At 43.4% G+C, this 23,476-nt stretch overlaps 2 protein-coding genes and 1 pseudogene across 6 annotated transcripts in view; 1 reads left to right on the top strand and 2 right to left on the bottom strand.

The window, feature by feature from the left end:
* The window catches only part of CCR6 (C-C motif chemokine receptor 6), an 80,937-nt gene extending 72,352 nt beyond the window's left edge, over positions 1-8,585 (bottom strand). Inside the window, exon 1 of the mRNA XM_082405324.1 lies at positions 8,515-8,585. The gene's annotated coding sequence lies outside the window, so the exon portion shown is untranslated. The remainder of the gene's footprint in view (positions 1-8,514) is intronic.
* Positions 453-7,503, top strand: LOC309635191 (methionine adenosyltransferase 2 subunit beta pseudogene; annotated as a pseudogene). Its single transcript has 2 exons — positions 453-524; positions 898-7,503. The product of its transcript is annotated as a methionine adenosyltransferase 2 subunit beta pseudogene (transcript).
* Positions 7,974-23,476, bottom strand: part of CEP43 (centrosomal protein 43) — a 29,454-nt gene continuing 13,951 nt past the window's right edge. For 2 of the 4 annotated variants that reach the window (XM_082405325.1, XM_082405326.1), the window contains 6 exons: positions 17,544-17,770; positions 15,286-15,398; positions 13,455-13,523; positions 12,239-12,278; positions 11,242-11,338; positions 7,974-9,659 (listed from right to left, as the gene is read on the bottom strand). In XM_082405325.1, coding sequence (XP_082261451.1) covers positions 9,585-9,659; positions 11,242-11,338; positions 12,239-12,278; positions 13,455-13,523; positions 15,286-15,398; positions 17,544-17,770 — 621 coding nt within the window. In that variant the 3' untranslated portion in view covers positions 7,974-9,584. The remainder of the gene's footprint in view (positions 9,660-11,241; positions 11,339-12,238; positions 12,279-13,454; positions 13,524-15,285; positions 15,399-17,543; positions 17,771-23,476) is intronic. The other 2 variants (XR_014248476.1, XM_082405327.1) reach the window with 2 other exon arrangements.

Raw genomic sequence — 23,476 nt, forward strand, 5'->3', positions numbered from 1 at the left:
TTTATAAATGTCAAATTTAATACAGTCTGATTTCTGATGAAGGAGTAAAGGCAATTCAGTGGAGAAGGGATAGCTTTTTCTCCAATGGTGCTCGAACAACTCAACATCCAATATGTATAGGGTTGGCCAAGAAGTTCGTTCGGGTTTTTCCATATGATGTTATGGAAAAAATAAAGTTAAAAAATAAAAATCCTGCTGCGGTACCACCAGGCTGTTTCTTTACTCATCTTCCTAGGCTCCTGCCTGGTTTTACGCCTGATTCTCCATCCTGTATCTTTCCAAGAAACTGCATTTCTGTCTAAGTTAGGGACAGACTGAGACTGTTGTCTGCAACCAGGAAGCTTGCCATTAAACCAGAGGGCACAAAGCAAGCGGCTGCCGGCAGCAGGCTGCCGAGTGCCTCTGCGACGCTGAAACCCCTGGAGCAGGCGTGATGCCCAGGAGACGACCAGATGTGTCACAGCAGCAGGCAGCACGCCCGCCGCGTGAAGGCTTGCGAGAACGGGGAGAAGACGGGTGCCAACGTCGCTGCGGACTCTCCCGCCAAAGGTTCTCAGGATTCGAGTTTCATGAAGAAACTTTCACTATTTCTCATTTGATCTACAGAATCTGCTCAAATTTCAGACGCCTACATATTTTCAATGACCAACGCTCCTTGATAACAGACTTAAACTGTTTTTCCGTCTTCACTGTTTTCTTTTGGCTAGACTCCTAGCCTACTGACTAGGGCAGGGCCTTGTTTAGCAGCCTGTAACATCTGGGATTACCTTCTGCAAGAGGAGGGATACGAAATCACCTATACAAAGTTAGCTATAAACATACATACTCTGAATAGACACAAGAGCCCAACAAACTATAAATTTTAAAAGTCTGACAGATCGGCCGGCCCGGACCTAGGGGAGGAGGGCCGAGGGTGCTGGAGTAAAAACAAATCTGCGGCGACGCCAACACGGCGGGCACGGTGGGCGGGAGACGGGGCCCTCTATCCACTTTGTTCCCGTGAACTGCCTTTTGGTGGAGGAGGAAGTTAGCAGCCCCAACTGGCGGGTTCTGATTACTGGTGCCACCGGGCTTCTCGGCAGAGCTGTGTACTAAGAATTTCAGCAGAATAATTGGCATGCCGTTGGCTGTGGTTTTAGACGAGCAAGACCAAAATCTGAGCAGCTTAATCTCTTGGGTTCTAAAGCAGTTCATCACATCATTTATGATTTTCAGCCCCATGTCCTAGTACATTGTGCAGCAGAGAGAAGGCCAGATGTTGTCGAAAATCAGCCGGACGCTGCTTCTCGACTTAATGCGGATGCTTCCGGGAACTCGGAGAAGGAAGCAGCTGCAATCGGAGCATTTCTAATCTACATTAGCTCCGATTATGTTTTTGCTGGAACAAACCCACCTTATAGAGAGGAAGACGTACCAAGTCCCCTAAATCTATATGGCAAAACGAAACTAGAAGAAAGGGCCGTACTGGAGAACAGTTTAGGAGCTGCTGTTTTGAGAATTCCTGTTCTGTATGGAGAAGTTGAAAAGCTCAGGGAAACTGCCGTGACTGTTATGTTTGATAAAGTGCAGTTCAGCAACAAGTCTGTGAACAGGGACCACCGGCAGCAGCCGTCCCCCACACACGTCAAAGATGCGGCCACTGTGTGTCGTCAGTTAGCACAGGAGAGGATGCTGGATCCATCAGTTAAGGGAACCTTTCACCGGTCTGGCAATGAACAGACGACTAAGTACGAAATGGCGTGTGCAACTGCAGACGCCTTCAACCTCCCCAGCAGCCACTTAAGACCGGTAACTGACAGTCCTGTCTTAGGAGCACAACATCCGAGAAACGCTCAGCTTGACTCCTCCAAATTGGAGACCTTAGGCATTGGCCAGTGAACACTATTTCGAACTGGAATCAAAGAATCACTCTGGCCTTTCCTCATTGACAAGAGACGGAGACAAACGGCCTTCCACTAGCATTATGTGTGTTGTTGTTGTTGTTGTTTAAATGAGAAGTCAAGTATGTGGCACTTTTTAAAGAAAAAAGGAAATAGTTTTGTACAAGCGCCCTTTAATTGTGACTCATGGTCTTTCAGGTGAATGATGCTCTTGCACTGGTGAAACCGTCTAAGGAAACCAAGGACAATAACGCCTTGTTTGAAGTAATGAGTTTTCTGTTTATCATTTTGTTCTGGCTTAACTTGCTGTTTGAATATAGTAAATTATGATTCTCAAATATTTGAGAGCCAGGATGAAACACATCTGATGTAGACTTTTTTTTGGATGAAACGCATTGTTCATTCCTATAAATAACCTCTACATTTTCAGGACTTTTGCATCTGTTGGTCCTTTTATGTTTTAAAGTGTGTTAAATAGTATAAAAATCATTGGTGTTCATTATTTGCTTTGCTTGAGCTCAGATCAAAATGTTTGAAGAAACTTTATTTTTGCAATTTAAGTGTAGTTTTTATGCTTGAGATGTTTCAACTTGTTATGTATATTGGAACTCCTGCAGCTTGATGCCTCCTGCTTTTGTTGCGGTGAATGGTGAGCCTTTGAGAGAGAATGTGTGTATGTGTATGTATTTTTTTAATATATACGAAACTGTCCTTTTCACTCCATGTCACCAAGTGATATTTCATATGTGTGGTTACACTAATAGTAATGGGCCTTGTAAGTCTTTTGACCATTCATGAATAATAATAAATATGTACTGCCGGCATGGTAAAAATATAAAAAATAAAAATAAATAAATCTGACAAATACCACAAACATCACAAAATATAGGAAAATAAATATTTTCATTAACTGCCTGCTGTATTTTTGTAATACATTTTTCCTACATTGCTTTAACGGCACACTTTCTGATATCACCTCTTCATATCAGAATGACTTTTAAGAATATCTTTCTATGGAGATAAAAAAATAATTTTACTCTAGAATGATTGATCAAAATGGTTTTTCAATTACTGACATATTTTAAGAGTTTCATCGATGGATGAATTCAATTACAATTCATTTTGGAAATGTCATGCATGTAAGTTTTAGAACTGTCAAATTTTGGAAACCTTTTTCGAGTTCTTTTTTCGCATGAGTCTGGAATTTATAGCATTTCCATTTTTTTTCAGGGACTAGTAACATTTTAGTAACATACATGCTCTCTTTTAATTATGTCCATTCACTAGTTTTTCATTAATGTTCTTGTCATACAGCATATCATAGTGTTATATGGTCTTCATCAATATTTTGTGTCAAATCAGTAGTAAATCTAAATGTTTTTACAATGTATTTATGTGATGCACTCCTCTTCATTAACTGGGTTATCGAATAACACAAGAGCCTAGTGATAATTTCTACTCAAAATTTAACTCATGAATTACTACTTTTGGTACGATCTGAGAAAATATTCTGTTACAACTAGCTTTCAATGTCAGGATAACTTCTGCTGTTTCATCACTCATCTTTATCGCACAGACCCCCAGCAGCAAGACTGAACAAAGATGCTCATCCTGTAAGTTCAAGCTTGAACCTCACTCCCTAACAGCTCAGTCTGTAGTGCACTAAGAATTACTTTTTAATCCCATAATTCTCTTGAGAAAGGAATTACAACACATTTTGGGGTGTTAAAATCATAGTTGATGTAACTTTTTACGGCATACTGTGACTTCTCAAACAGTCTGGGTGGTTTTCATTCTGTTACCACACCAGGTCTCCTTTAAGTGGTGGTGCAGTCACAGCTAGAAACCCCCGTTGGGACACCACTGACAGGGACACAAGGAAAACCCAGACCATGAACACGTTACACTGCGGGTAGCTCGGCGGAGGCGGGAAGAAGGCTTGGTGGGAAGTGGCATCTGAATCAGGCCTCGGGAGAGGAACAGAAATCCATCTGCCATTACCCAAGGCGCCATCTCTCCTCCTTGCCCTCCACATCCAAGTTAAACTACGTCCCGTGACTCTTACCTTCTTAGTAAAAAAACCATTAATATTTACTGAGTATTATTTGCCAAGAACACCACGGAACACTCTGCATACGTTGCTTATGTTACACAACAGCCACCCCGTGCGGTCAGGCAGTACTCGCTCCCCCTTGTACCCATGAGCAAACCGAGAACGTTGATAACAAATGACTTGCCCGACAGCCCTCAGCCAGGAAGTGAGGTGTCCAGGATCCTGATCTGTGCAGTGGTTTCAACATGTACACTCAATCCCTCTGCTACTCCACCTCCTGCATCTCTGCTGCCCCACACTTCCTTCCTTCTCAGAAGGGCCCTTGGCTCATTCCCTGTGAGTCCGGCAACCCTGGGCAGAACCCACCGGCCCACCCGTCTCCAGGGAACCAAAGTCCAAAGATCATCTCGAACATCACCTTTCTGGTGGTCCTGCGTGTGACATTCTCACAGGGCCCGTGAGCAGCACACGGTGGCCAGATGTGGTATGTCCCAAGTCCCCGTTACCGACTGTGCACAGAGCGTGTGCCCACCTGGCACAGCACCTGGCACCCAGCACCTTAAACGTTTGTAAACATCTGCTGGAATCCTGGTATACTTCCCCCACAACAGGATGTGCAGGGAGTCAAAGGGACAGATGACAAGTACCTGGCACACCGAGGAGACAAAACACTCGCTTCCTCTAACCTGGGCCTTGAAAGAGAAGAAAGGGTAAGAGTAGCCCAGGTGTGTGCGATGGGGAAGAGGGGTCAGGGAAGGTGGCACCCCAGCCAAAGAGCCAACACACCTGGGGCTGCAGGAGCGCCTGCCATCAAGGCCCAACACCAGACTCAGGACGGTGGGTGCAGCACAGCATTCTGTATGCCAAAATTTAAACATAAGGTCAGATAAAAAATCACACACCACATGGACTGAGAGAGAAGGGGGAGAGAAATGCTAAATGCCTGAAGTAAAAAGGGAACTCATTCACCAAAAATTTCCATTTCAGAAGAGCTACCATTCAGTTTTACAAACTATAAATGATTTAAAAGAGAGATTAAGATCCATATCCAATAGTCTAGTGATTTATAAAACATGCCCAAATTGGCTTTTAGCAACTAGAAGTGTTTGAAAATTAAACATTTATGTCAAAATAATTTCATCATCAAATCGGAAGATTTCATAAATTGCCAAAACAACAAACTCAGGTGAAAATATCAGAAATGACCCCTGTATATGAGGCACGGCCCAGACGCCTCTATCCTGCTGCTCCCCTGTCCCTATTCCTCTCCATCCACCCTGAGACGCAGGCCTGGGGATCCCCTGCCCTCTCTTCTTCCTGGTTCTGGGGAAGCAGGCCCGACTTTACCCAAAGTCACCATTCTGCAGAGGCAAAGCCCTGGTAAAGGCACAGCGTGCTCCCGAAGGTGGGGAGGGGTCCACAGGTCCCCTCCCACTGCCCGTAGCAGCACAGACTGCCCCGCGGAGACATGACGTAAGCCTGATGCCACGTGAGAGGCCAGGCCCATCTTACCTTGCTTTGCGATCCATTTCCTACAAGGCAGGAAGGTTCCTTTTTTTTTTTTTTTCCATCAGGGTAGAAATTCTATGCTCAAAATTCATTTTCCCTCCTAACTTTGTAGTTATTGCTCTATTACTTGGAGATTCCGGTCAGGCAATTTCATCCTCATTCCTTTAAAATGATCTTGGAAGAGTCTTTTTTTCACACTAATCAGCATCCACCCAGCTGTGGGCCTGGCTTTCGCTCATCCAGACACTCGGGCGTCTCTGAACCTACGCATGTTTCTGCCAATGTTTCCTGCCTCAGTTTTAACCCTGTCAATGGACACGTAGCTGCTGCAGTCCTTAGTCAATCCTCTGTCCACAGCTCCTGACCATTCTGTTTCCACCTTGGTCTTTTTGCTACACATGCAGGGAGTTCTTTACCTTGGAGGTTACTAAATTTTTTTTTTTTTTTTTTTTTTTGCGTTATCCCATCATTCAATCCTTCCACCGAATGACTTGGCCCAACAATTTTTTAATCAAAATTCATTTTGGGCGCTTCCCTGGTGATGCAGTGGTTAAGAATCTGCCTGCCAATGCAGGGGACACGGGTCCGAGCCCTGGTCCGGGAAGATCCCACATGCCGCGGAGCAACTAAGCCCATGTGCCACAACTACTGAGCTGTAGAACCTGCGAGCCATGACTACTGAGCCTGCATGCTGCAACTACTGAAGCCCGCGCACCTAGAGCCCGTGCTCCGCAACAAGAGAAGCCACCACAATGAGAAGCCCACACACCGCAACAAAGAGTAGCCCCCGCTCACCACAACTAGAGAAAGCCCGCACGCAGCAACAAAGACCCAACACAGCCGAAAATAAATAATTAATTTTAAAAAATCACTTTGATTGCACCTTTTTCATAGCAGCCTTTTTTAGGTACAAACGTTCTCAAATCTCAAGTAGTGCAATTAGGTTTTTACTTTAGAATTATTTTCTTCTCTGAATCGTTTCCCCCAAGATAAGCCATTCTGCTGGTTCATCTCAGCCTCTGTCACATGCTGTTCACTTTCCTCCTCCGTCCAGTGTGGATGACCCAGGAGAGTGGCTGCCCTCATTTCCTCTGCACTTGTTTCCACCAAATACGCCCCTTCGTACAATGGGGGCTGGCAGTGTAGACCGTGTCAGGAGGGTGGGGTGGGTTAGCGTGCAAGGGCAGAGACCAGGTGGGGTCCCAGGCAGCCCAAGGCCGAGTCCAGTGGGGTCTGCACCTGCGCCGTGGGGCGCGCTCTTCCCCAGGTGAGCGCTGCCCTCCGGCACGTCCGGCAGGGCCGTCAGTCCATGACCTGGAACCCTGCTGCTGCCCTGTGCCAGTGTCCACACTGAGCCGCAGACAGGAGGCCTGCCCACGCCCGTCAGGAGCAATGCTCCGACCAGCCTGGGGGGTGGGCGGGCAGCCAGGCCCGCTGTCCCGAGCCACCCCTCAGACTTGAAGCTGGGGCCTCCCTGGGTTCAGGGTAAGGACGGCTGTCCCCCCGAAAGCGTGCCGTGTTGTCCTCGGGCAGCAGCTGCCCAGCCCCCTGGATCTGTGGCTGTGGTCGCCTTGGAGCCTCACCGGGCACATGCTGGGGCTGACTTCTGCTCAGGGACACACACCGGTTACAAAGTCCCTGCTCCAACGGAGCTTACGGATGATATCCCAGCGCATCTCAGACAGCAATGAGAGATGAATAAAACACACAGGGCAAACGCGACAGTGACGGGGTGGGAGGGAAAACGGGCATCCCCTCCCGGCTGGAGCTTCTCTGAGAACGAGACGGAAACAAGCCAGCCCGGCAGGATTCTGCGGGAAGGACGGTCCAGACAAGGAGAGGCAGATCCACCCCGAGACAGGACCCGCCTTGGCAGCTCGCAGGTGCTGTGCGGCGCCGGGGCGGGGAGCAAGGAAAGGGGGGCCAGGGGCAGAGGCAGGCGGCGGCAGTCGGGGCAGGACCAAGGTCAGCACAACTGGCGCCTGGTCACTGTCACTACGGAACACAAAGGGCGTGAGCTGCCGCTCACCGCAGTCATCATGAATAAAACGAGACTTTTCTTGACATCTGACAGACAAAGAAACATCTGAAAAACTCCACTGTACGATACAGGTTTTACCATAAGAATGTTATTTCCTGGGTTAATATTTCAGTATGTACTCCTCAACACAAAGAAAACGCTAATCACACTCAAAACCTTCTATCTAATCAAGGGACACCTGTGGAAACAGAGCTTTTTCATAGCTGAACTTTAAGCTATTAAAACTATCTGATCAGATGTATGTACTGCTGATGACAAAGGGAGTCTCATATTTGGCATTTTTCTCCCCATCCTCCCAGATACTATCAAAAGATCAGATTCTGTGGGTAACAGAAAAATGACAAATTTCAGATGTTGCTATTCAAAAGTTTTCTGCAAAATTAAAGCACCACACCCCGATGATCATTCCATTGAAATGATTTCAAATCATTGCACAGAAATCTAGCTCCTATCAAATAATATAAAAAATAAATCACACATTTGACACAGATTCCAGAGGGCCAGAACAGAACCACAATCTTTATAGAAAATGACTTTTCACAGAGATGACATCCAAGGAAATACATTTTACAGAGAGCACACTGGGGGGGCTTTTAGCAACAGACTACATCTTGATGCAGCGCTATTTCCTCACATGAAACAAAAAGCCTGACCGAGACTGAGATCACGGCCCACAAACTGAGGGCAGCTTGGCAGAGCGGCCCCCAGGCTGCCCTGGCCCACATTCTGTCCTGCTTCCTCTTGGTGTTTACGGCTCAGCGTCACTTAAATTGTATCAAATCAGATTCTAATGTCACATAACCTTGATCCATACATTATCATTTCCCTTTACATTTCGGAGCCTAGTAAATATTTCTGTAATATTTAGACTAGTATGAAATGAAATACAAACCACAAAGTCTGGTCACTTCTTGAGATCAATGAATTAGGTCTAATTTGCTCCTTTTAGTAATAAAGGTGACTTAATAAAAAGCTTTAATTTAACTGAAATTAAAAAGTACAAAATTTAACACAATCACAGCTTTACTTACATCAATATGAACATGCACGCACCACTTCCAATTGTTCTTTTTAACACTTCAGGATCAGTGATGTCAGCAACCTACATAAATAGCAGCACAATGGATAGAATGTAAACGAGACTGCCTGGAATTCTATCACTGGCTCAGCTTCTAAGGGTTACGATGAAACCATGTACAGTGTATAAAGCTCGTCAACCTGGATATGGTCTTAGGCCATTACCACTGCTACAGTCCAATCTGGATTTTAATATAACCAACTTACAGATCTGAATAAAAGCACCGCTTAATGGTTTCAGATGCATTTTGGTATTTAACATGTTTCAAGGCATCTTTACAAATGATAAATTATAACTATGACAAGGAGAACCTGTGAATAAAGCTTCTTACATGGACATAGCGCAGCAACTGCAAGTGCTGTCAGAGACAATTCCATGAATCAAAAGTCATGACCACATCTGGATTTTAATCTTTAAAACAAGCAAAACTAAGTAGCACACACATGAGTATTTTAATATAACCTTAATGGTCTAACAAACCTTCCAAATGGAAGGAAATATGAAATAAAGTCAACCTATCAAATGTAACTTACAGTGATGGGCTTCAGGACTGCAGATTTTCCAGGCCATCTGCCAACTACCTGCAGAACCACCTGCTGCCGAACGCGCTGACTGCAGACGAACCACCTGCTGCCGAAGCGCCTGACCCCAGGCGGCTGCCCCACAGGCGCGCACGCGGAGCTTTGGGAACCTACGGCTTTACTGGCGCCTTCGTCATGCGCTTAACACTGGCATTTCACAGGCTCGCTCCTTGTAGTGAATTTGAGCGTAATCAACTTCCATAGAGAAACATGTAGCTAAACCAAATTAAGAATATTAAATCTTCCACACATGGTCTCAAATAGGAGCATTTTGTTTAGTATAATGAAAAGTTAATTTTTAAAAATATCTGTCATCTTTTTGAAACACAGGCACCAACAGGGAGCAGACGTTCCAGCAAAGGGTGAGATTGTCCAGGAAAAAAAAAGAGCTGATCAGAGCCCTCTGTCCTTTGCCGATTAGAATACTTCCTTCTTTCATCGCCTAGGCAACATCTTCCAGATAATCCGCAACATCACTGAGCTGGGACACAGTGAGGTCCTGTGTCAGGTCATCAAGCTTTGTCGTTCAAAAGAAAGAAAAGAATTAGTGTCAGGATGCAAGCAGAGTCTTAAATAATGTTTAACATCTACTGCTATAACTTAAATACTATCTTATACTCTACAAACTGCTGCATAGTTAGAAGTCCTTGTCCTTTCTTCTTCCTTTTTTGAAATTGGTGGTAACAAAAGCTGAGCTAACAGTTGAACTCTACATTAACAAGAAGACTGGGTGTTAAAATAATCCGTCTGTAGTTCTTTTGGTAACTTTAAAGCAACATTTTCAGGCCTCTTTACGATGACATAAGGTACAAAGAGAAAGACAAATTATTACAAACTTATACAGTATCAGGAATTAGAGAAGGCACGTTATATATTATCACTTAACCTTCAGAACAAGCCTGTGAGGGAGGCATCGACGCCTCCATCTCACGAATAAAGAAACTGAGGATCAAAGGTTGCAGCTCGCCTGAGAAAACACATACATAAAAGAATAGGAACGCGGGCCCAGATTCATTACAAAACGCTGCTTCTCTCAGAGGCCTTCTCCCTACATGATAGTCCTTGACAGTCACAAACACTTGGAGAGTCCTTCCTTATTCTGGAAAGCAAGGCTCACCTCCAGGCTGTAGCGACCCACAACCTCAAAGGCAGACTCACCCACAGTGTACCGTGGGCACTGATATCTGATCCTGAGATGCTACCTTACATCTCACATCTAACATACACCTAAGTATCTGCTCTCTGCCCAATAAAAGGTCAAATGTGATCTCCAAAATGCACTCCTAATTTTACACTGACTCCCCGTTTCTGCTGTCTTGTCCCCCTGCCCGCTCACACCTCACAAACACTCCACACCCCAATCTCTGCTTCAGCTCCTGCATTCACAGGGCTCTTATATACACACCAACCTTCTTCGATACTGACGTCTCTGAAAAGGACCTCCTGCCTACAGTGTCTACGCCCTGAGGTGGTCGATTCTGACTCTCATCCTGACCCACCATGGCCCAGTTAACACCCACAGCAATTGAAGCCCCAGTAATAACACGCCAGCATTTCACAAGCACTCACTTAACAAAGCAGGCGGCAACTGAAAACAATTTTACACATTCATTACAGACATTCTTTTTAGATTTGGACCAGGAAACTCCGTCATAAAGTTTATGGAATTTTCAACTGCTTTTCTCCTAGTTAGTATAATTTTTTTTATTGGCGTATAATTGCTTCACAATGTTGTGTTAGTTTCTGCCACACAGCAAAGTGAATCAGCCCTACACATACACACATCCCCTCCCCCTTAGACCTCCCTCCCCTCCCCCCATCCCACCCATCTAGGCCATCACAGAGCACCGAGCTGAGCTCCCTGTGCTATACAGCAGGTTCCCACTAGCTATCTATTTTACACATGGTAGTGTATTTATGTCAAACCTAATCTCCCAATTCATCCCACCCTCCCCGCTTCCCCTCCTGTGTCCACACATCCGTTGTCTAAGTCTGCCTTTCTATTCCTGCCCTGCAAAAAGCATAAAGTTTTGAAGCTTTACAGTAACTCAAGGCAACAAGCACAGATAGCACTCCCTGGGAGAAGCACAACAGCATACTTTATCACTGGTATTGACGTCATCTATTTCCACAGAGAGGTCTTCCTCGATCTCTTCACCAATACTTAGCTCACTTTTTTCTGAGCGATGGCTGGTACTAATTTCAGGGGAAAAAAAAGAAAAATAAGAACTTTGAATATAAACATTTAGAGAGAGTAACTAGCATTCTTCAGTCTTTCACGTAATTATTTTAATTCTTCAAATAAAATAGAATAAACTATTACACGTCATTAATTCCAGACATCTCATCTCACTTGAGCCTTAAAATAACTTAGCAAGGGCAGCAGGACTAGTCCAGTCCATTTACCAGATGAGAACACTAAGCTTCATAATAGTGACTATGGTCACAATGGCATGAAAGAAGCAAACCCAGATTTTTTAAATTTCATCTCTCAAAAAACTGTATAATATGTTAGAAAGTAAACACAAATTCTAAATTGGGGTAAAAAACTATCAGTTACATTAAATTCTCAGACTCTGATTTAAAATTTCTAATCATATCTACAACAAATATTACTTCCAAATTAATTATTAGCCAAGTCATAGGTTATATTTTCTTTACATATATAAAAAAATTACCTGAAACATAATATTAAGAAATGTCATGTGAATCAGAAAAACAATTTGAGAGGGCAATTTGTTTAAGCCGAATGTAGACAATTCCCACCACTGAGATCAGAAAGGGGAGAGCGAAAGCACTGGCAATCCGGTGGCCTGACTGCTTCTACCGGCTTGAGTCAACCCTTCAATGTTATTTCCTTTTCTTGTTCTTATCAAGTTCCCTGCACATAATACAGATGTTCTTATTCTAATGTAAAATCAAAAACATGCTTCAAAGTCCAATGTATAATTCTGGATTAACTATCTTCCATTCACCTTCAATCAATATGAACGAGAGAATCAAAGACTAAAATAAGCACCAATGTAATTTTGTCATACTTTCCTGTTCAGAAATTGTTTACAATTTATGTATTTCTTGTCCAACCATTTTTCTTACCTATTAAAATCATCAACATAGTCATCTTCTTCTCCAGTCCCTGATAAGTTTAAGAAAAGATATATATGTTATATTTATATAAACACACCTCACAATTTATCTACAATTAGACACATACATTTCCTTCAAAAACTACACTACTGAACTATATGGCATCATTAAAAAGAACAGCTGGGCTGCAGTTTGGATTTGGGGGAAACTAACCACTCCCCCACCTTCCTCCAGCTTCTGTAGCCAATTCAAGGACAAAATAGTCACTGAATAATGGGCTGGAACCTAACATTAGCCTCTGACTTTCTGGTTACACATACAAGCCTGTCCTGCAGGCCAAATCAGCCCACAACCTGTTTTTGTACAGCCTGCAAGTTAGGAATGACTTTTACATTTTTCAATGATTGTAAAAATACAAAGAATACTCAGAGACTACGTGTGGCCCACAAAGTCTAAAATACCCATTCTGTCCCTTTACAGAAAGAGTTTGCCAACTCGTGCTTTAAACATGTGAAGCGCCTGTCTGTGAACACGAGTGCCTTTGACTAATATTTCTGTCTCCCAAACTAAACTGTGCTCTAAAACCTTATTCCAGAAACGTCAAGGTTCTGAGGGCGCTACGGTGCCCACAAGTGGCCCAGGGCACTCGGAGGCTTCTCCTGCTGCTGCAGGAGTACCGCTCTCGCTGCTGCTCCAGACCACAGAACAGGACGCAACACCCCAGAGTTCCTGTTACACATCCATCCCCATCAGACTGACGCCCTGGGGCCCGGACCACGTTCCGCCAGCCCCAGGGAAGCGCCTCTGCCTCGGCACGCACTGTGCTCTCGGTCCGAATGGCAGGCTCTCCCCTCTGTCTGCCCCAGCAGGTCTCGCAGAGCAGTCACTTCCTGGGAGAGGCTCCCCCATCGCCAAGGCTAGGCTAATTCAAACTACTACCCGCTTCCGTAACGCCGCGGCCTGACTCTTCTAACACTCAAAGTACCCGTAAGGCACCTGTTTAACACCCATCTTCCTGCTAAGTTTAAACCCCACGAGGACAGAATCCGCTGTGGTTACTGCTCCCTCCACCCCTGGCCGACAGAGTAATCCTGGATACATAAAAACCGTCCAACCGTCTGTGCATGAGGTGCTCACGGTAGGTTGACTGACACTGCATTTAAGATTTTATTCTAAAAAATAATCGCCTTAAAGCAGTCGATACTGAAATTGGAAATCTACTTACCCAAACCAAGTGATCCAATTTTATCATTGACCAATTTAAGATCTTTCAAAATTGTGTTTCCCCTTTTACCTGTGAACAGGAAAAAATATTCACATTAAATTGACTTTTAGAATATAATAGTCTCTAAACCATGTCAACTTTTTTTTTTGCAGTACAGGGTTTGTTGAGACATCATAACCGAAAACTAAGAAGAAACTTACAAACTGTGATTAATTACACTGCATGATGCATTATTATGCATTACACAATAGAATATGCTTACACCATGTATCCCATATCCCTTTCTTAACCACACTGTTACATATCCTTTTCGTAGCCATACTACTCTTTATTGGAACCTGACCATCAAAATCATTTTCTACCCAACTATCAGATATCAGCCTTCTATAAGAAGCCCTACTGGGTATGAATTCACGGACTACAGTTAATTATTCTCATCAGTTTTATTTTTCCTTTGAACTTTTAAATTTTGCTTCAATTTAATCGCTATTTCATTTACCAAACTGATCTCCTCATTGGTTTTTATTTCTTCAGTCCCCAGTTCTCAATGCCCTCTCTAAATCATTATTTCCTAGTCAGTGTTAAGTGTGACATGATCATGACATTCTGGATTCCTTCACTGAAGGTGACCATACCACGGGAAAGGAGAAAAAGAGGGAAACTGGGCCGAATTAACAGACGCACGGCTAGTTTACTTTATGTGCCCTGGGAAATCCTACTACAGTGGTATCACATAACACAAAATGGTTAGTAAGTACTACAAGATTATGCAAAACCCCACAGCAATTTCCTAATAAAGATCTACTCAAGGAGGCACATTTATACTCTAAACACTCTGCCAATTAAATCCTATATTTACGGGGCTTCCCTGGTGGCGCAGTGGTTGAGAATCTGCCTGCTAATGCAGGAGACACGGGTTCGAGCCCTGGTCTGGGAAGATCCCACATGCCGCGGAGCAACTAGGCCCGTAAGCCACAACTACTGAGCCTGCGCGTCTGGAGCCTGTGCTCCGCAACAAGAGAGGCCACGACAGTGAAAGGCCCGCGCACTGCGATGAAGAGTGGCCCCCACTTGCCACAACTAGAGAAAGCCCTTGCACAGAAACGAAGACCCAACACGGTCATAAATAAATAAATTTAAAAATTAAAAATAAAATAAAATAAAATAAAATAAAGGCAGAAAAAAATTTTTTTTAAAAATCCTATATTTACTATGATATAGTATACAAAGCTCATCTGCATGATTACATGTTTAAGGCTTTGCTTTTTACATCCTTGGTCTTGTCACCATCTGTGTGCAGTAGCAGGGCCATTCCATGTCTAGCTAACAATCCCTACCTCTGCTGCATATAAAAAGATACATCTGATCCAAATCCCTAAAGGGACAATAGTATTTTAACATTCTTACGATGATTACTGTGCTATCTACAGAATCTATGAAACAAAGTTTTAAAAATTAATTGTAAGTAAATCCTACGTAAGTCAATTTAAATGTCCAAAAAAGAGAGATGGCTTAAAAATTATAATGTCTATTTATTATAGAAGACAGTTAAAAAGTCCATTTCCTAAAAATATTCCCATGGCATAGGAAAAGTAGAATACAAAACAATATAGAGAATATGACCACGCTCAAAAGAAATTTTAAAAATAAAATATTAACAGAAAATATCACTGAGTAGTAAAATTATGGGCTACTTTTATGATTTTACATATATTTTTCTGAAAAAATAAACAATGATCATACACTACTTAATTAATTAGAGAAAAAAATATCATCAGCCTTCAAAGTCCATGTCTTCAGTCAGCAAACCTAGGGACTTCCAGACACTCACTTTCAGAGTCTTTCAATGAAGGAGCTCCAGTAAGGGAGCTGAGTCCACTTTTTAAGGGGGGGGCGTCCGAGAGCGATGCAAGGCTTCCTACTTGCTTACTAGGTTCACTTCTCCTAGCAAGAAACAAGCGTACAGTTAAATGGGATTCTTACATTCTGCCATTAAAACATAAGCAGCTTGAATATATCTTATAGGCAACACAGGAGCTGGGAAATAAAGAATATACATTTCACAGATTCAAAATCATGAAGTATACCTGGCAAGGCAAAACAGACTAAGAATCACTGCAAATTCATGCAGGAAGTCATCCCCTCTCTCTAGAACTGTGTGTGATATCTCACAAATTAAACTGCTCCTCTTCATCAGCGTCACTGTCTGGGATTTTATCAGAAGCCCCTTCCGTGGCCCCGAGATGCAGGCAAGGGACAGAGCAGGCGCTGGCGAGCCCACCACGAGAGCCCAGACGTGGCCCTGCAGAGCGGGCCGCAAATGACGCCAGCAGCTGACCTCGGCACACGGTCCTGACTGCCAGCCTGCAGCGGACGCGGCGCGGCGCGGCGCAGCGCCCGGCGGCCCGCAGGCTCGCCCTCCGGCCCGGCGCGCTCTCACCTCCTCCGGCCCGGCGCGCTCTCACCTCCTCCGGCCCGGCGCGCTCTCACCTCCTCCGGCCCGGCGCGCTCTCACCTCCTCCGGCCCGGCGCGCTCTCACCTCCTCCGGCCCGGCACGGAGATGCAGCACTCTCCCGCTCTTACTTCGTTCATCTTTCCTCTTTACAAGCGGATTATTCTCATCAACACACGCCCGTGCTACTGTTCTTCGCAGTTTAACGTTTCTCAGCCCCACGCCCGCCCTCCAGCCACCGCGTGTCCCTCTGCGCCCTGCACGGGAAACTCGTCAGGAGATCACTCTGCCACGTGCGGTCCTCTCGTCTCAGGCTTCCTCGAGCCCACGCTCACCCTCTAACACCGCCCCAGCCCCACCCGACGGCACCGCCCGCGAGGGGCATCGGGGCTCCGTGTGGCTAAGCGCAAAGGGGGACTTTCAGCAGAACTTAACTCAGCTGCTCACTCGGGCCTCCTCCGCCAAGGACGCCTCTCTCTCCGGTTCTCTGGGTCCCCTTCCCGCTGCAGTGCCCCTTCCTTGGTGACCTCTTCCAGTCTCCCGGCTGCGACCTCAGCTAAGACTGATGACTCCCTAATTGTCACCTCTAGCCCAGACCTCTCCCTGAACGCCCGCACCCACACCTGTAAACAGACTTCACCTTTGCACTGACAACCTTCTGGAACTCACTGGTCGAGAGTGAGCTCTGGGCCGTCAGGCGGCCCACCTGTGCAACCCAGCCTCGCTCCCCCTGCCCTTCATCTCGGTAAACGGCCTTTCCAACCTCCTAGTTGTTCAGCCCGGAAACCCCGGAGCTGCCCTTGATACTGCTTTTCCTCTCTCACACTTATCAGCAAATCCTTTTGGATCCAAACTCAAAACACATCCCAAACCGCCTATTTCTCACCACTTCCACCATCATCTCTCACCTGGATAACCCTAACGGCTCCCCTCCTGGAGACCCAGCAGCCAGGCGACGCTGTCACGGCGCAGGTCGGATCGGCCACTCTGCTGCTCACAGCCCCGGGGCTTCCGGGCCCCGCAGAGCGAAGCCAAGCCCTGCCACGGTCGCTCCCGGCCCCGGCCCAACTCCACCTCCTGCAAGCTCCTTCGCCACAGGGCCTCGGACCTGCCACACCACACACCTCGGCCTGTGCGGGGCTCCAGAGGCCCAGCTAAACGCCTGGCCTACTCTCCCCTCCGTAAGCTCGCCCCTGAGGTGAGGCCTTCTCCGCCAGCTACTGAGAGCCGGCGGCCCTCCACACCCGCACTCCCGCCCTCCGCCGTCCAGTTCTCTCAGTCCCTGCAACACGGGCTGCACCTACGCGACCCGGCACCTGGTGACTCTTAACTTATTGCTGCTGCCGTCCAGAGTACGAGCTCTCGGAAGCAGAGATCTTGCCTGTTTCAACACTGAAACGGTACCTGGCATACGGCAGGCATTCAGTACAAACCTACCTGCTGAAATCATTAACATCTAGGTCCTTCAAAACTTGGAATTGTTTTACAACACAAAAGGATTTAATGACACAAAATCAGACTTACGAATTCAATAATTACAGAACTATTGGTAGCTCACTATTTCTTAAACATAAAACATTTAGAAACTCTATTTTTAAGCCGCTAGTCTGATAATATAGAAGCACAGGTTACTCACCAACCATAGGTTTTTTCTGGTTTAGGAATGGGATCATCAAAGAAAGAATCTCCTTCCATATCATCTTCATCTGGACAAGGACCAGCTTCGTCTTTGACATCTAGACTTTTGTTGCTTAACAAGGATCCAATTTTTGTTTCATGGGCCAATAAGTGAAGACTACTTTTGCTCTTTGGTTCTGATGATGAGATACTGGTATCACTCTGACTAGCATCATTGCTGGCCTTCTAGAAAAAGAGAGAGAGGGAAAGAGAAAAGGTCTCCTTGGCGAAATAAAACTTTAATAAGCCCTCTTAAATAATAAAAAAGTCACGTGAACACACGCAATTCTGTGTATGCACGCGCATACACACGTGGGGTCTTGCAACTGCGTGAGGTGCAGTGGGACCCCCCCCCCCCCGGATCTACCAGCTCATCCCCAGGCTTCAGAGCATAACTAACTTTTGAAGGGGAAAAACGTCAAACATGTTTTGTACCATTCCTCTCCTCCCTCCCTAAATGGAAATACCTTCACCTAGCCCATTTATAAACAAATTTCCCCATTTCCTCTTACATATATATCACTGCTTCATAAATTACCTTAATATGTTTTCAACTCGCAAATAAAAAGCATTACTAACAAAGGAGATAAGGAAGATTAGTTCATCATCATTAGTTCATCACATAAATGAACCAAGCATTACAACAAAGTGGTCATCAATAAAACTAGCAGTTTTCCATCCGGTGCCACATACAATGGACATCAAGGTGAAAGATGCCGCCTTTACCGTTCACATTTCTAAAGTAAAGTTTTGCTAGTTATATCACTGGTCTTAATTCAAACTTTCAGAGTAACTCCCTATTCCACACCTCCCTTAAACGTCCATGGATGCATGTATTGATGTATATGTTTCTATATACCTGAAACCAATGCACCAAATTCTCAAGCATTTTTACTCCCGTCCTACTGATCTGGTGATGTTAGCAGAAAATATACTGCACACTGTATTTTCTTGTTTTCAGGTAGCCCTAACCCTCACAACCTAATTTTATTCTATCCTTGGTCAGATTTCTTTTTGTCTTTAGACACTTCTATGTCAACAACTATAAAAATAATAACAAAACCAAAATATCATGATAGTAATAATAAAAGTAGCTAACATTTATGGAAAGTCTTCAAATGCTTCCCATGTGTTACCTCATTTTAATCCTCAAAATAACCTTATGGTGTGTGGGGCAGGTTCTGTTTTCTCTGCAGAAATGAAAAAGGAGATGTAGAGACACTGCAGTCATTTGCCAAGCCGGGGAGTAAAGGCGTCTGATATCGAAGTCTGATTCCAGAGGTTAGCTCTAAAGGCTTATGCTCTGCTATTAGGCTGAGTCACATGAAACTGTAGTTTTTATAGGTTAAAGACGACAGTTTCCCAAGATTCAGCCTTCACGCTACCGAGAGCAGGGCTGAGTAAGACGCCACAGTGCGTGAGGCAAGCACTCTCCTGAAACACGGAACGTGTAATGTAGTCCATACTCCACTACTAACCATATAATTTTAAGGAATTTAATGTTCTCAGGCATGAATTTCCTCAAGAATTGAACCGTAGCAGTCTTTTCCAAGTCAAATTATTACTAGGAGGTAAGAAAAAAGGGATGGGCAGCTGGGGAAAAGTGGTAATAATGCGGGTTAGAAATTACTCAAGGAGACACTAAGGATGACTGCACTTTCAATCTGTGTATAGACAGAAGGTACTATGCAGTAAGATATACATTTATAGTTTTACACTAATTAGAGGCCATGATTAGTTGACAGCAGGTAAGATATATGCTATACAATTTTTAGGGCCTTGTATAGAGCTATACATTCCATATGTTATTAATATAGATACATCAATGGTTGTAAAAAGAGATGTCTGGAGAAATAAATACCAAGTTATCACCCTTTTAGACAACATAGGATATTTTCAAAGAAGCAGACACTTTTTCAAATTTCCCAATAACTTTCTTGAAGTTTTCCTATTATTATCAATTATAGAGAAGCACCATCCCCCTATGTATTTCTTAAGTATATTCATGCCCATTATAACTTCTGATTTATAAACGTTTTAAAAACTGATTTATATCTTTTCAAAGGAATATGCATTCGGAAATAAATACCCTGCATTCTTGTGCTATTTAAACACATTTATGATTACAGATACTGAGACAGTGAAAGACTGTCTCCTTCAAAACATCCCTGAGAAAATTCAAAAGGATACCTGACATGAAACGGACAAATACAAATGTAAAGCACATTACAGGAAACAATAATTATTCCAACAAAGTCTTTCTTCACCATGAATTCACAGCAACATAATTTAAGTCCATATAATGAACTATCTGAACTTAATAACTAATATGTATCCATGATTATTTTTGACAGGTTTTAGTCTTGCTATGGAACAAAAGGCTAATTTTAGGCAGACAAGTTTCATGGAGTAGCACATTATGATGTTCAACGCAATACATATTTTTTAAAATAATAATTTGTTTTAAAATTATAGTTCTATTTATCTATGGGGTAAAATTAAACTTTAAAAACACTCAATCTGCTTTCGAAGCGTTGTCAAAATCAATTTCTAAATCACATAGGAACGTGTCATTACTTTATAACTATGGCTCATATTTTATCAAAAAGACCATTACCTAACCAGGTTACTAATGAATTCACTAAACTTAATTCCAAATATTTTTTACTATTAAAAAAAAAATCCACACTAAGAGGAGAAGCATTTATCAAAACATTTTGTAGATTGAAGCAAAAGTACTGCAAAACTTTAAGAGCAATTTTCATGGAGAAAGTCCAAATTTTTTGAGCATCAACAGATCAACTCACGACACATATACCCTGGGATCTATTTATTTTCTTATTTTTTAGATTTTTAAATGGTAAGTTTAATAATGGAGATATACACGGGGTACAGAGAGACACCAAATACAAACTTAGAAAAAAGGAAGCTTTAAAATGTCTTCTTGGAGGTAAAGATGTCTAAGCTGAGTTTTAAAAATTAATAGAACTTTGAAGACAGGAGTTAAGGACAGGGTATTCTAGGCAGTGGATTAGCTAGAGTAAAGGCACAAAATTGAGAAACAACAGATATGCACCAAGAAACACGAAGAGTTCAGAACTGCTAAAGTGTGAAGTTAAAGCAAGGCTCAGCAGAATAAAGCAAGACAGGTCCTAGATCACAGAGATATTTCACAGAGGAGTCATGTTTGCATATTAGAAAGATCACGTGACTATGTAAAGAACAAACTAGAAGAGCCAAAACTCTTAAAAGAGGAAAACAGTTAGGAGGCCGTTTGAGTAACCCAAAAAAAGGTACAAGGGATTTAACTAGAGCTGCAGAAGCAGCTGGATGCTGTGTGTAAATCCCAACTCTTCTATGTAACTTTACACAAGGCCCTGATCTCCCTATGCTTCAATTTCTTTATCTGTAAAGCTGGCATAATAATGCTTACAAGAATTACACAATATCATCCCATTTTGCAAATGAGGAAACTGATAGCTGGAATAAGGATTAATTAGACGGGACAGTTCAGACAAGTATATACAAGTTAGCAGGACTTGGTAATGGATTTAACATGGGATCTGCGAGAGAAGTGAGATTTAAGAATGGCTCCCTGTTTCAATTTTGGAGACTATCAACTGATATTGAGAACACAGGAAGAGGAATTGGTCTGGTGAAAATGATAAGGTCTATTTCTTATAATTGAAACTGAAATAGACTGGGATCTGTTTAAAAACTTTTATCATGGCTTAAGACAAGTCTCATACACATAAACTTCAGTTACTTGAGCCTCCATCACCTAGATGTGGACAAATTAAGACTCAGGATAAATCTAAACAGCTAAGATTACGAATTGTTTAAAATAAAGAAATGCAAATGCAAAAAAAAAAATTCCTATGACAATGCCTTAGAATTCATTCCCTGGACAACCTCAGAGGCCTTGGAGGTTATTATGGGTTAAATTGCATCTCTCCAAAAGGTAAATTGAAGTCCTAACACCCAGTAGTACTTCAGAATGTGCCATCATTTACAAGTAGGGTCACTACAGATGTAACCAGTTAAGGAGAGGGCACAGTGGAGGCGGGCAGGCCCCTAACTCAATACTCCTGGTGTCCCAACAAGAGAGGACAGGCACACACAGGGAGAAAGCCCCGTCAACGTGACGGCAGAGACTGGAGTGATGTGTCTACAAGCCAAGGAGCACCGAGGACTAGCTGCGAGAAGCTGGGAGAGAGGCCGGGAACAGAGTCCCAGCCTGAGAAGGAGGCAATCCTGCAGACACCTTGATCTCAGACTTCCAGCCTCCAGAACCGTGAGACAGTAAACTTCCGCTGTTTTGAGCTACCAACTTTGTGGTACGTTGTTACAGCAGCCCTAGGACCTGAGAGGTAACTATAATAAAACATAACAAAGTCTGGTCTTTCCAGGTCAGCAGGAGGCCTGCTCCACAGCACCACAGCAGTCGCGTAACCCCTTGGATGGACGCCAGGACCCCAAACTGTAAGGAAGTTCTAGGGTATGTTTAATTTTCTGCTAGTACACTTACACATTCAAGATTTCAATCATTTCTAGATTAACAGCAAATCAGCATCATAAAGAAGTTTCACAGAGAAATAACTACCAATTTTCCAGTAGCCAAAAACGGAATTATCAGTAGAATGTCTTAAAAACCTGGAAAAAATAGTTTTGTTTTTCTAAACTAAAGGCTTAATCTGCACTGTTCATAACAGAGGAACAGCAAAACCAAAGAAACATCCCAGTTTTGCAAAAGTATTCAAAAATATTTGTGCAATTCTAATTCTCTTCCCCGCCCATACTTCAGCCTGCAGCTCCCCTCCCCGACTCCGCCAAAGGCAGTTTGTGACCCATGACTTACTAATGAATTATTTAGAAAAGTAGTTTTACTATCATTGTAACACACACATATATTTAAAGGTTTAATTTACTTATCTAGAAAGTAAACACTGTGGAATTTGAAAACCACAAAGCAAACATACAAGCCCCTTTCTAAAAACTCAGTTTTTCTAAAGAAACACTATCCCTATGCTGTATATAAACAATCTGTAATTCCTACAGATGCACATGAGAACCAATGTCTGGCTGTGAAATCGGCCTGAAGATCACCCTCTGTCCAGCCGCTCTGCTCTCTTAGCCTGTGCCGCCGGCTCACAGGTTCAGCGGACAAGAGGTCTGGGACCTGAAGCAGAAGGCCAGGCGCCATTACAGGTTATGGGCCAAGTGCTGGCATCTTGTTCACCCACATGCATTCCTTCATTTAGGGGGTGGGGGGTGTGTGTATGCGTGTGTGTGTGTGTGTGTGTGTGTGTGTGTGTGTGTGTACAGAATAACACTGTTTTGTTCATCTAGAAAACCCTAAGGTGAGACTATACTTTCGGGGATCATTTCTACAGCTCAAAAACCCGAAGGCAACCGCAAAAGATGCGGAAACACACGCTCCCAAACATACACAGCACGTGATCCCCATCACCGCCCTAAATCAACATAAAGCTGGGCTTATCCCAGAATTTTGAAAACAAGGAACAAATTAAGAAATGTTATTTATTAAGCACTTGAAGCAAAAAAATACCTCAACACAAATCAGTTTTAAAACACCTAAAAATCGATTATGAAAAGAAAGGATAACCTTCCATGCTACATTTAATGTGATGATTAAAACAGCTTCGTGTTAAAAACAAACAAAAACCATCTAATACCTTATTTAGTTTTTTCAACTGAATGGTAAAAACCTTAGTGGAGCCTACCAAAAGTCTGTTGTAATAAATAAAATGCATTTATTTTTTTCAGACAACTAGCACCATGCTTGGTACAATAAAATGGTTCACACCAAAACAGATTATTACAGATGATACTTTGGAAGTGTTAATGCACATTTAAAATGTTTAACTCGTT

This window comes from Balaenoptera borealis (genome assembly GCF_965194805.1).
Source record: "Balaenoptera borealis genome assembly, chromosome: 9".
NCBI classification, from domain to species: Eukaryota; Metazoa; Chordata; class Mammalia; order Artiodactyla; family Balaenopteridae; genus Balaenoptera; species Balaenoptera borealis.